General features: G+C 37.4%; 1 protein-coding gene across 1 annotated transcript in view; it reads left to right on the forward strand.

Moving 5' to 3' along the window:
• LOC120778286 (frizzled) overlaps positions 1-14,264 on the forward strand; it is a 206,863-nt gene that overhangs the window by 64,436 nt on the left and 128,163 nt on the right. The window contains exon 2 of the mRNA XM_040110073.1: positions 1,051-1,170. Coding sequence (XP_039966007.1) covers positions 1,051-1,170 — 120 coding nt within the window. The remainder of the gene's footprint in view (positions 1-1,050; positions 1,171-14,264) is intronic.

The following is a 14,264-nucleotide window of genomic DNA, read 5'->3' on the forward strand; positions in this document are numbered from 1 at the left end:
ATCGGTTAATATTTTTGCAACGTATTGTCCTATAATTCATTTTTCTAGTTATGTTCGGAACCTGAAACAGCGTATCCTTATCTACCTGTTCCAAAAAAACCCTATTTGTCCCTGTCCCGAGATCGCGAGATCAGTTTATCCATTTGCAACCAGTTCCTCTTTACTAACAGTGTAAAGTGGAACAGTGTTGGATTCTGGTGAATAGATAATCAATCAATATCTTCTCTAAGTTGAATATCGCTCTAAACTTTCATTCAGATATGATTCCTTAAAATTTCTCTAATAATAGATCTAAATTGTTATACACTCTATCAAAACACAATGACTAAGTTGGCTCTGTCATGCAACGAGAATGGACAACAAGAGAACGCAGAAGAAAATTATAGAGACCATGGCATTAAAGCAAGAGAAGACCGCGGTCAAGATGTATTGACAAACTTGATGAAGACATAAACACGCTTGGCATACAAAATTGGAAGGAAACTGCATATAACCGAGATGTCTGAGACCAAAGCTCAGAAAAAGTTGTAGCTCTCAAAAATGATGAAAACAGAGCTCAGGTTAATGGAAGATGACAATGTCTATTACCTCAGCCTTAGTTTTTGCACTGGTTACTCTCTGAAAAGCTTCAGTAAATCGGAGTTTCAATTCCTTAGCGAGATCAAGGGAGCAAATTTGACCCTCGACGTCAAATAACTCTTGTGACTTCTTCTGTATTCGATACAATCTGAACATAAAATAAAATTTTAAACTATTTTTTTGTTTACTGTGTTTCTTCAGACTGTTCAATTTGGGAAGGACCGTTGGCATTTATGAACAAAAAGTCTTACGTCTTTTAGAGATAAGAATATAAGCACACTTCTTTCAAAACCTAAGCAAGGCACTCGCTCTATAAGTGGACTCTAGGTACTTACTCAAAGTGTAACTGCCGTAAGAGGTTTAGAGGTTGCGACATACCTTTTTATAAGTTATTTTTTTATTCTTGAGGACCTTGTACACCCAAATAAATATTCTAATATTGATTTCTACTTAATTTTTTCTCTTTTACAGGAATTACGCGACTGTGGCGCACCGTGTCATGCCATGTTCTTCCCGGAAAAAGAACGCACTGTACTCCGCTACTGGGTTGGCTCGTGGGCGGCTGTCTGTGTGGCAAGTTGTCTATTTACGGTAAGTGTAAAATCAACAAGTTTAGTAGAAGTACTTAGCATGAGTAAACGGCGTAAACTAATTTAGTTATTAGTGCAAATTATGATTGATTTCGCGTGCCAAGAAGCCTGGTATACGGGTGAAAGATTCGTAGTTTAGTGAGAAACCATAAATCATTGTGCAACCAGAACTCGCTGCTTGTTGGCGAAGTCGTAGAAGGTAAGAGTATGTGCACTAGTTGGCATATAGATATTAGAGTACCGTACATCACTCGTCTAGAAGCTCTCTTTACCTGCCAGCTGGCAGTGCACCGACAATATCAGTTTCGCAGAAGGAAAAGAAGCAGGCAACGGAAGCAATATGGCGCCAAGTAAACATGGCAAAAGAAATGCCAACGCTTAAGTGAGACAGGCGAGCGATGTCGGAAAGTTGTAAACACCGGCATATTGCAAATACTCGTGTACAAAATAAAAAACATTCTTCGTGTGATATATTACCTGTCAACGTCTCGCTTTTTCAATAACTTGAGCTAAAGGCAAATCTGCGCAGCAGCTGCAATCTGTACAAATGTCAACAGCATGCCAGCAATGAATTGCTTTGTACATTCACAAAATGTGTGGGTATGGCAACAACTTTGCTGGGTCTTTTGATTTGTTAAATTTGGATAAATATTCAATTTCGTTTGAGTGAAGACATGCTTCGATATACAAGTATCCGTATTTCAAAGGAAGGACTCAATATCTTACTTATGAGAAGCCTTTAATTGCTGAAGAATAACAAGTTTTTATACTCCTTGTCGTTATCTCGAACTTTTTTTCGTTCCTCCAAGCTCTTTGTACTATTCTTCTTCGCTCTTCGGTAATCTGTTCCAAACTTTTAGAAATTAACTGTATAACGTTATGACACCAATGAAATGAGTACTGGTTTGCGAGATCTCAGTCATTCCTGGTATTTGATATTTTGAAGTGGAGACCACTAAAGTCAAAATCTAATCAGACTTAATCAATTCTAACCTCTCTGCAGTGTTCACAACCCTTAGGTAAACCAGGACTTGTAAGGCCTTCTGGCTCGGAGTAGAACATAAATGGTCCACGGAACTACTAGCTCTTAACAAGTTTCACACGGCCGTAATGATAGGTGTCCTAACTGGAGACTGTCTCAACTTGTCAATGTTGCAGGGATGAAGATGATGTGGCTACGCTTTTAAACTTTCTCCTCCACTATCGAGCTTTCGTCAGCTTAGGGCGGAAGTATCTCGGTTGCCACACTTTCTACGAACGTGGCGAAGGCGCTTTGTAGATATGGGAATGTATTTTAGTTTTATACTTGTATTTAGGAGTTCTAGGCATCACAACAGGCGTCTCTAACAGTTCAAGTGGATTCCACCCAGTGGGCGGAGTTAGAATTTACCCTCGGTAGGGTATGCCTGTCGTAAGAGCCAACTAAAATCTAAGATGCACTATGTCTATAATTTGGCTTGGCTTGAAAGTTTAGAATAGTCTTGTCAGAAATAGTGCTTTAATACTCAACTTGAACTGCTACTTTGAATGTGATTACTTCCAATGAAAATACATTTGAAGTTTAAGCGAAAAGTGTCACAAGGTCTGACCGGAGACTTAAATCTACCACGGGGAGTAGTTAGCTCTTGGAGTTCGCTCCAATCTGCCCTTTGGGGAAATTTGCGATGGCTGCAGTTTACACCTAAAGGCAAGTAGAGCTGAAAATTCAGTTCAGTGTGGGGTCGCACTGTGGCCGAGTGTCGGACTTACAATACGCACCCGACCAATGTAGAAAAGGTGTCCCTTTATAAAGTGCACCCTTTCTATAAATTGAGATATGTATAAGGTTAGGTAAATTAAATTACAACTTGGTCTGAATATTTGCTGAAACTGCTTTGTAGCTTAGACTCTCCGAGAAGCTTAAAGCATTTCTTTTCAATAATTTCTTAGCTGTCCTCAAATATATTAAAAAAAAATTCCTAAACACCAGTTTAGCGATCTCAAAAGCCAAGTGTAGCTTAAAATATTGTATTATGTAATCGTATGCAAGTCATGTGGGTATGTTAATTCGCTTCGGGTCTATCTATTTGTATTCTCTGACAGCCATTGCTTTTTCTGTTTTTTCTTACATTATTTTGACAGATTTTTGTCGCTGGCGTTGAAATATGTTTTACTGTCAAACTCAGCGAAAAAAAGCAACACTGTGTGTGGTGTGAGCGGCTGTTTTTTGGCGTCGGTTGGTGGTAATATTTATATCATGTAACAAAATATATTTTTTTGGTTCCTCAAAACATTTGTATGGTTATAACATATATGTAGATGTATATGTGTAAAAAGTTGCATATATTTAAGAATGTATTATATGTATAAATCATGGGAAAAAGCATAAAAAATGGTGAATATAACATACATACAGACTTACATAGCATTATATATATAGTATATAAAAGAACTAAGACGTGGGCACCGAGCGTTGTGCATTTATTATAAATTGATGGATTGCCTACATAAATATAATGTGACATAACGGTTACAAACGGTATTTTGGCGTATATTATTTATAAACTTAATTTTTAAAACTTAATCATGAAAAATTAATATATTCTGGTGGCTTAAATCAGACTCACAGCCTCGTTGAGGAGACTATTTTATAAAATGTTGGAAAAAACTTAAAGGCTTGGAGAACGTAGCTTCAAAACAATTAAAGGATCAAAATTCAGTCCTGCAGCCCGAAATTTTTGGCATAACAGAAAGTGTCAAGTGAATAGCAAAGTGGTAGATAAGCCTCTCCGTAGCGCCTATACTAAGTCTCACTACGCTAAGTTATGCAAGGAGTCAATAAGCAGAGGATTGCTTTAAGGGATGGTTCTTAGAGGAACACCTTGGATCTTGGAACACTAGCTACAGAAGGAATAAAAACAAGTTACTTTAGGCTAATGTTGATGGTAGACAGGCCACCATCTACCATTGGGCAAGAAAAAACTTAGTAACATTGTAGGAGGGGTCCCCACAGGGCATCTACCTTTAAGATCTCACATTAGGCTGAGCACAGGCCACCAAGGCCAAGAGCAGAGCATAAATTAAGAAATCCAGCAAACTGTCTGCACGGAAGAAACCGCTTCCCCTAAGCCTGAATCAGCGAATGCAAACAGGCAAACATACAACAGGGCCCGGCTAGCAACCGAAGCTCGTGAAGTGGATACAACTCTCCAAGGAAGTAATTTTATTTTAGAGATAAAAGCAAAAGAGAATAAAGCGGTTTTAAGCGCTAGTAAGCGAGTAAAAATGGGGTATCTGAACTAGACGAGTTCTTCGATAAAATCGGTAGTGTGCATCGGAACTGTATAAAAGCAGAAAGAGATAAATTAGTCGCGATTCACACAAAAAGCTTACATTTTTAAATTAATTTCACTTTGTGGAAATCACTGCTTCACTTCTTAAGTCCGATCAAACATTCGACATAATTTTTTTGGAACAAGTAAAACTTAGTAATCATCGACAAAACTGCACTGGTTAATTAAGTTGAAGAAATGGAAAAGATATATCTGTTAGAAGAATAGTTTAGACCAGACAAATGTATCTGCTTTCTATCTACTGAATGTTAGGATAACACTATCTACCTCAGGTAATTCGATAAAAGATTGTTAAAGCAAAGGTCCTTAGAATATTATGCTGCACTAACCTCGTGGATCCTTGATATACCAGCAATAATATTTAATTAGAGAGAAATATTAATGTGTACAGGAAAAATGGCACGCAACGGCTGTTATGAATTAGAAAAACCTGTTATGAATTTTAATTATATTTTAATTTTTATTCATCAAATAACTAATACTTATGTGTAGTTTAACACACTTTGTCTCATCCCATTAATTACACTCAGTTATCGGTGTGAACAGAATAATAAAACCCAGACCGTATCACATTACTCAAATCCGAGATATAGAGGCCAACATATGTATATATCCAGCTTACAACTTCCGCTCCTATCAACCGGCTGACATCTCATAATAACTGCCACAACAAATTAACACACCTTCCCCAACTAATAGCTACTATTTATGCTAAAAATTCAACACTCCCTAAATAATTATTCACGGAAATGCCACCTACCCACATTCGAAAATCGTTGCGACGACGGCTTTCCGCTTGGAAAATCTTCAAACTGTAATTTACAGCATTTTAATGCGACTAAATTTCCACTGACAGCCAACAAACAAAGCCAAACGTTTCGTCTTTTTTTTTTGCTTTAAGGCGAGCGGTGACCGAAACAATGCCAGCGAAGACAGTAGAGCGTTGATAGACACACCTCAAAAACGATTTGTGTCGAGATAATTTGTAAAATTATAGCTTAGCAGCGACTTTTAGCTGCATGAATTATATTAATACAAAAAATGATTTGCATTTTTGGCAGTTAAGGAAGATTACTGGGGGTTTCTACCATTGGTACTGTTTTTGTATTGCATTCAATTGTAATTCTTTTTATAGTTTTCCAATTTTCTTCTCATTTTTTTTTCAATTCTTCTCCGCTTGCTTTAAATTCTTTCCATGCTTCTTATTATCTCACGTAGAACAGTTATGACAGTTGGTGGTATCGCTCATTCATCGATTTTGTAGTTCTTGCTGTTCTTTATCTTTTCTAGCTCACTCTATTTTCCCTTTTTTTGAACCATCCATCAGGGGAAAAATAAATCTTTTTCAAAACAGTTTTTTCTTCCAAACTTCTAAATTGAATTGTTAATTGTTGTCAATTCCATCACTATTTACCAAAATCCTAACCAAAGTCCGTGTCGAACAAAGGGTCCAAAAGTCCGTAACAGTCGACTTAACTAACTGCTAAGTTAAGGTCTAAAGAGAAGAGCCAGATCAGAATGCCTTAAATTCGGATTTATTATTGTAAAGCTTTCAATTGCAACGAGTCTTATAGTGGACTTCTCGAATATTTTCTTCGCGGAGTCACGCCACTTTTACTCCACCAAAATGTTTCCTTCTACTCTTCCATCTCTCTAAAGGGATTTTTATGGAGTCTGATCCTTAAAATATATTAGGTTGTTATCTAGTTTTGACTTTGGTGCTATGTGGGGAATTTATCGAAGTAATTTATCTTAGTAGTTTGGGTCTCGATGGCAATTTTTGCAATGCAAACCCATAATTTCGTCTGGTTTATATCAGATCAGAGTAAGTGCCTGATATATTCTCTTTAAATTTAATAATCAACTCACTCTGAAAGAGTGATTTGTGATTCTAATGTTCTCGGTAAGTCTCCAGAAGAAAAAACCTTAATTAAAATTAGGGAACTGAGTTTCCATGGTACTATATATCATCATTAGTCGACGATTTTTTTCGGCATATTCTACCTCGCTGCTTTTAACTCTATATCGGTCTTTTAAATCAATTTTTTCGGAAGTTCTAACATAAAATCGACAATTTAAGATTAGATCTTTGGACTTTCATACATTTTAGTAGAACACACCATACCCGAGCCTTAAATTTAGAGCCATACAAATTGTTTAACAATTATATTCTTATGCCCGCTGCTGTATAAACGAAACTGTTTCTTTCTTCACAAAAAAGTACTGCTAAACTCTTGAAATTTAAGTATCATGCCTCCTCGTCTTCATACACTCGCACAATAGCTATTTTGCCTCATGCCACCATAGTTGCTCGGTCGTTTTTCATTGCTCGCAAAGAGTTGCTTACAAAGAAATCAATTTGTTATTCTACACACGCCACAAGTTGTGGCATAACAGTTTGTTGCATTGTTTTGTCATTTCAATTTGTTGCTCGTAACTTTTTTTTCAAATACCGACGCTGTACACTGGGGAGTCGAAGAAAATAAACAAACATTTTTTATGCCATTTTTGTGTGAGAATTCGTCGATGACTCGGTTTCGTGCTTACTTTGAGAATTTTTGAAAAATGCTAAATTATGTGGCGGCCAAATTGTTAAACTCTGTGTTTAATGTACTACTTGCCACAGGCGGTGGCAACCAGCCAGTCTGCAATTAAAGGGGCGAATTCAGTAATATTTCTGAAATGAAATTATTCTGTTCGAAACCAAAGTGCCTAATGGCAGGCTGAACAGGTTTAATAGATTTATTTTTTACCAATGCCGGTAACGCCCGCGCATTGTTTGAGATATATTGTTGTGTATATATGTATTTAATATATATGGTTGTATATGTATGTATGTATATACTATATGTAGGTGAGAGCACGCATGTCCGCCGCCAAGCCAGCACATAAATTAAATTTAATTGTCATATCGGCTGTTGGAGTACAAATGTGTTGGCGTGTGGTAGGTAAACGGAGTGACGGGAAGAAATAGAACAGAAAATACGAAATTAACATACAAATGGCAAACAAAATAAAAAAATTATTGTATAATCGTTACATTTACCTTTTTCTGCTTTATTTCTATTATTTTCAGCCTTTCATTGCTATTGAAGCATGAGGCGTGAATTTGTACACCATTTAGTCGTTTTGCGATAAGCCATCAAACAGTTGTGCGAAGTAAAATGGCATGTGTGCTGGTAAAAATTTTAAAAAGTGGTAAAAAAAATTCAAAACTATTCAAACAGTGCTCTTTTCAGTACTTACACCGTAGTAGTTTAGTAATTTTTCCTATTAAAGCTCTCATACTCTCTCCTTCTTCAAATGTAACCCTGAAAACTTGGATCACTCTATCACAGAGGCCACCCCTGGTGGCTGATTTTCTACTCACATCCCGATGAGGAATGTATGGACGGGGAGAAGTCGCTGGAAAAGAGCTGCAGTAAGCTTTTCACAAATGGGTCGAAGCAAGGAGGGTGATTTTTCTGAGAGGAGCTCTCCGTCAATCTTAGCCTTAGGCTTCCGGACCACTGTTGAGTTCTTCGAACAGAAGTGTCTGCTATTAAGGTGTCAGTTGAGGTACTGCTGCAAATTGCAGCTTATTTCAGGGAGGTGAGTATTCACTTTGACTGCAGAGCAGCAATACTAGCGCTGTGATGGCTTACTGTACGCACAAAGGTAGTCTAGTCTGTCCTTACCAGAAATAGCATCAAGCTACTTCATTATTAGACCCGTTTGAGTGTCTGTTCTTTCTAGCAACTGCCAAGCCGATGAGCTTGCTAGAGATATCACCAGCACCTCGCTCATATCGGAGTATAAACGAGTTGGATGTCCGTTGACAATTTGCGTCCTAGCACTGAACCTATGGATCTCGCGTACATTGAACAAGTGTACGTCGACGACCAGCTCCTGTGCGACTGCGAGATCCTTGGAACCTCGAGAAGAACGTAGGAGATCTACTGCAATGCTTGCTATTAAGTTCAATTTGCCGCAATTAGATTAGTTCTAACTGGGCATTATCCAATAGATATTCTTTCTGTAAAGATAAAAATACAGTCGGACGTAAATTGCAGGCATCCAGGTACCTTGACTGAGGTTGAAACATCTCGGCAGTCATACCCTTGGAGAACCAGAAGACAAAGCCGAAACTGATATTGGCCATCTTCACAAATTTGCGTTTTGCTCAAAGCGCTTTGTCAATTTTTGAGGGTCTTAACGATCTATTTTAAAAACAGTTCTAGGTACAATACAGGACCAGCATTATTTGCTGTGCAAGTGTGGTTTCTACTAGGATGGATCGGATCGGATTTAACCTAATTTAAACCTCTTATCGGTCAGCATTGCAGCTTTAGGAGTTCCCGCAGGCTACCAAACGATTATGCCTTATTCCCAAAGTTCGGCTGGCGAAAAATGAAATAAGAAAGAATACAACGAAGGAACATCGAATTCTTCTATCGAATTTCTTCCATTTACACTTAAGTTTTTCTTCAAATATGTACACCATATTGATAAAGTTTGGAGAGCTAAATTTTGGTGCTTTTAAGCATTTATAGTCCTCCTTAGCAACGGGTTTAGTTTATCTTTGTTTGAAATGGGCTAAGCTTCGTGTATTCTCTGGCTTTGTTATCAGTTCCACTTAGAACCCATCTGAAGCGATTTAGTTATTAAAACATACTAAGAGTTATCTCTAAATGCCTCTTATCTATTTCCTTACTGCAATTGTAGTTTACTTACTGGTTTCCATGGTAGTGACCATTTCGATAAAGAGAATGGATAATTTTTAGTGATATCTGCAATAGTTCAATTATATTTGACGCCATATTTCCTTCAAAAACTATATTGGCTTTGAAGAACTACAAAGATTTTCGTCCTTCGAACGAACCTGTGTTTGCGGAGAAAAATGTGATCGAGTAACTTGAGTTCCATTTCGAAAATGATGGCTTTTTCAGGGAGTTTTTTACGTCCATAGGTATTGCCAAATACGTCAGGTCTATTCAACATTGCTTCCATTGTGCTTCTGAGTATCGTGATAGTATTACCATGAATAATTCTGCGAAGCTCTTGATATGATAAAAAATACCGGTCTCGATGATCCTATACCTGATGGTATTCATTCACAAATACTTAAATTTTTCCAGAGTTTGACTCAAGTAACTCAAGACTACCACAGAAATATTCGGTTTTTACTATTTAAAGAAGGAAGATTATATGTTGTCATAGGTAAATTGATGCAAAAACCTCTAAATGGGTTGACTGTCATGAAAGTTGTTATAATAGTACTGAAGTCTTTTTTATCTTAATCGTCAGAAATACCCCAGAAGATCCCAAGTTTTAGAATAAAATGTTCCTAATTTAAAAATGAGGTTATTAAACCTCCACAAAATCACTTTTAGTTTAATTTTTTTGTAATATCTCAATTGTGAAATTTCCCTAATCACCACTGTACCTAACTATAATATAACTTTCACATCGAAATTCGCATAAAGTGATTGTGATTTGTTGACTTTTAGACAAATGAAAAATGACAGCTGTCATAGGTGAATGGCTGCACCAATGACAGCTGTCAATTTGCATGTGAAAATTGGCAATGACGCGCGCGAAAAGCAACTGAAAGGAAGAAAAATCGCATAATTAGTGCAGTTCCGTTGTCAGAAATATATCACAACATATCAATTGTCAAAAAAGCGAAATGTCAACTGTGACAACTCTACCAGCAAACTTGCAAAAACAAATATTACAAAAATTAATGCAAACTGAAAAGACTCAAGTGGCGCTTCAGCAAACGAAAATTGGTGAGTGGTATAGTTTGCTGCGACCATTCTAACCAAGTCATCATTAATCCTTGTCAGTGGTGTTCCACACTCACAAATACATATATGTATGTTTGTGTGTGTATAACCGAATGCACTTGCAAAAGTCAAATGTGTTGTCAAACTAACAAATTGAAAAATGAACAACTAACAAGCTCGAAGTTACGCATACTAACGATGTCATTTTCTTTGAATTAATGCTGTATGTAGAGGTGTATATAATATAGTTATATATATATATTTCTATATATATGTGTATGTAATGTAAGTGCTTGAATATGTGTTCATTTTTCTGTGCAACAAACCAAGTAACAAGGGGCATAAGTCACAAACAAAAGCTTTATTTGATGACTTCACTTCGTTAGTGGATGCTGTTGTTGTTGCTTGTAGTTGGTGTTGTTGCCGTTGATGCTCATACTCTTGTTGTTGCTTTGTTTGATGAATAGTCACTCCTTCAACTTCAGGCTCAACAATATTATACAAGTCATTCCACTTTCAACAGCAGAAACACGCTGGTAATGCTGAGCCAACTGACGCCTGAGTTTGTGGCTGGTTGACTTGACGCCGGATCGTACCGCATGACATAGGTGCTTTTCTGGTTAATTATATGTGATATTCGTACAACCTTATATGAAGACGAAAGTTTGAGACACAAATTCTGTGAGCAGAATGACCTTAGATCTGGCTTGTACTCACGTTTTTCTACTCCTTAAAGTCCATCACGCTGAATTTCTTCTCTTAATATCCAGTTAAAAGAACATTTAAGCCTTCACAATGCTAGTATTCATCCTCAGGAATTTCAAGTTTAGATCTATTTTCTTTAATGTTTCTTTAGGGTTGTTGTCTCTTGAAGTGAAACCTATGTAGGGAAGCTTAACGTTTCTATGACAGTCATGTCTATGTAACCGGAACGGACATGGAATTTTGACTGGAACGGACAACCTGGCAGTATTCCTCTAAATTACTTCCGGTATATTTTCTGCCGTAAAAAGCAGGCAACCATGCAAGTAGACCCTTCCATCATGTTTATACTTGTATGTTCAATGACATCCGCTTGTGAATTTATAGCCAGCGATAAGATGAAATCCTAGTTTATCGAGCTAATTAGTTCTATATTTTGTGAACTGAGTCATAGTTACTCCAAAGTACTCCCCATACCCGCATGCAACGCCTTCTTGAGTTATGGCGAATATGAGACTGCCTGAAGAAGAAGAAGAATAATTTTAAAATTGTACTACAAAAAAGATTCTTATTCCTTAGCAAGTAATATTAAACCTTCAGTACCCGTTCTTTGGACCCTCCCTTTGCATATGCATTAAAGATCCGTTGTCTGAATCGAAATAATCACTGTCCTATAATGGGTTCGACTTTCTCACTTCAGCGGGTAACATTAAGTCTTCCTATTTCTTAATTTTCTTTAAGCGTCCGCAGATTGAGTCTTATCGGAGTTGGAATTAATTGCGGTTCTAGTCAACTTTTTCTCGGCGGCAGGTGGCATTAGTGTTTCAATACCTGTTCTTTGAACCCTCTCTTTCCATTTGCTTTGAGGGTCCGAAGTCTGACAGAGTTTGAACTAATTGCTGTCCTATAATCAATTCGATTCGATTTAGTCTCGGCCGAAACTAAATTTGAAGTTATGTTAAACAGAAGTTTCTAATAATAGATACCGGTCTTTAGCAGGTTATACTAAACCTTTAATAGCCGTTAATTAGAATCTTCATATACATATGTTTTAAGTCTGAGTCTTGTCGGAGTAGAACTAATTGCTCTTTTATTTTCAGTTCCACTTTCGCTATCTTCGGTTTCTAAACGAAATTTAAAATTATATAAAAAGAAATTCCTTACAAGATATATCGCTCTTTAGCAGGTAGTACTATTCCACTAATATCCATTCCTTGGATCCTCCATTTGCATTTGCTTTAAAGGTCCGAAGTTCGGTTCATGTTGAAGTCGAACTAATTGCTTTCATATCAACCGTATATTTTCGGCTACTGTATTGCATTTGATGTGTCTGTTTTGATGATATAGTCTCGTATGTGTTGTTGTTGTTGTAGCGGCAAAATTCTGTCGAGTTGACAGTCCTCGACCGGATAAAAAATCTGGGTCCGTTCTGGTTACGTAGACCCGACTGTCATGGGAACGGTCTTGTACCTGCTAGTAGATATAGCTTGTTAGACGAAAATTTGGTAGAATTGTTCATACTGTCTTAGTAATGTCATAGGTTCTTAGCTGGTTCACAAGTTCTAATGTAAAATCTTTAATTTGAAGGGAACACTTCGAACTGAATAGGCTGTAAGTACATAATCACACACGACCTAAGTTGTATAGCACAAGCCAGGACTTTAACATGGCTCGGCTCTTAAGGTGTTCTAGAGATGTGTGAGCTAAAATTGATAAAGATAATGACCCTTGACTGATCTCCATGCACTAATATATCATGTGACCAAGCCTATATTTCATTCCCTTCACCTTTTTACACTTGTCCTCCGCATTAGATTCCATAAATATTTTGTTACAAAGAAAGGAGCCAAACTGACTCTCACACAAAACACAAGCAACTTTGAGGTTAGTTTTGTAATTAAGAAAAGTCATCAACTGAAATGTTACACCATTGCCATGGCAAACCATTACAGCAACGAATTGCAGTAAAACCGCAAGCGAAATAGTGTCTTTGCATTTATCAACCGCAGATAGAGAATAGCGACTTTACGACAGTGGTGATGTGATCCCCACAAAACCATTGCACCATGGGTGACAGCGTCGCCAACTCCGAGATAAGCGCTGTTGGCGACACAAAAGCGACAGCGACAACAAATGCAAAGTTGGCAACTTCATAGGGTGCAACAACATCATTAACTACCGTTGATTATTATGTGGATAATGTTATCTTGTGGCATGAAATCCTGTAACACTGCAACAACAACTGGCAAAGAACGAGGAACTATTTGAACCACAAACACCGACATGTTTACATACATTATCCGCAGCTGAAACTTCAGCAGCAACACCTCAACATACAAAGTGGCATGCAAGCATATAATTTCGTACACTATGTAGAGTTGAAGTGTGTGCGCGTTGCATGCAACAAATGTCAACTCCGTCACCAATCAGTGAAATGACTATGAATGACAACTCTGACTGCAACGCTGATTGCTAACGCTCGCTGCCAACAGCTTTGCTTGCAAGCAGCTTACACACACCCATACCACATACTCGTAAAAATATATGTGTGTGTGTTTCTATGCAATTTTCTGCTTTTGTAAAGGCGCTACTCGCTGGCGAGGCTGGTGCGTTGTCCTCCGTTGCCTGCTGTGTAATATCAGTAAGTTGGAAATGAGAGGCGTAAAAAATTACAAGCCGAAGCCTATGTCTATGTATGTATGCGTGAAATTCGACACTTAACGAGATTTCCTAATTGCAAACTTAATTAAAAAACTTGAAGAGCATGTCACCACGTTGATTGGGAGTGTATAATATAATGATCTATGTTTCCTAAGTCATTTCACGTTCATAATTTAGAAAATATTTAAGACTTGATGCCAGGAAATATGCAGATACAGGAAGACGAGACGATAAATTAGAGCCTATTTTTGTTAAGGTAAAGGTAAAAAGCCGTTAATTGCGGCAAATTCTCGCTTCTTGGTGTTTCTTTATATAAGAAATGCGGTGTTCATGTTGGCGAGTTTAGTACATTTTACTTCCGCATTAATTCAGAAATACTTAGGTCAGATTAGGTTAAGTTATGTGATTGATTCTAACAAGGACCTCACTTGAACAGCTTAAAACGCCGGTCCATTGTGCTGCCTAAAACTCTTATATAACAGATCATAAGACCCTTCAAATCGATAAAGCACTTTGAGTCTCACAAATTTGTTAAGTTGCCTAATGTCAGTTTCTGCTATGTCTCTTGGTTCGTCGAAAGGAAGACTGCGGAGATGTTACATACTAAGTCTTATAAAGGCTGGGAACTGAAG

The sequence above is a fragment of the Bactrocera tryoni genome, chromosome 5, assembly GCF_016617805.1.
Source record: "Bactrocera tryoni isolate S06 chromosome 5, CSIRO_BtryS06_freeze2, whole genome shotgun sequence".
In the NCBI taxonomy this organism is placed as follows: Eukaryota; Metazoa; Arthropoda; class Insecta; order Diptera; family Tephritidae; genus Bactrocera; species Bactrocera tryoni.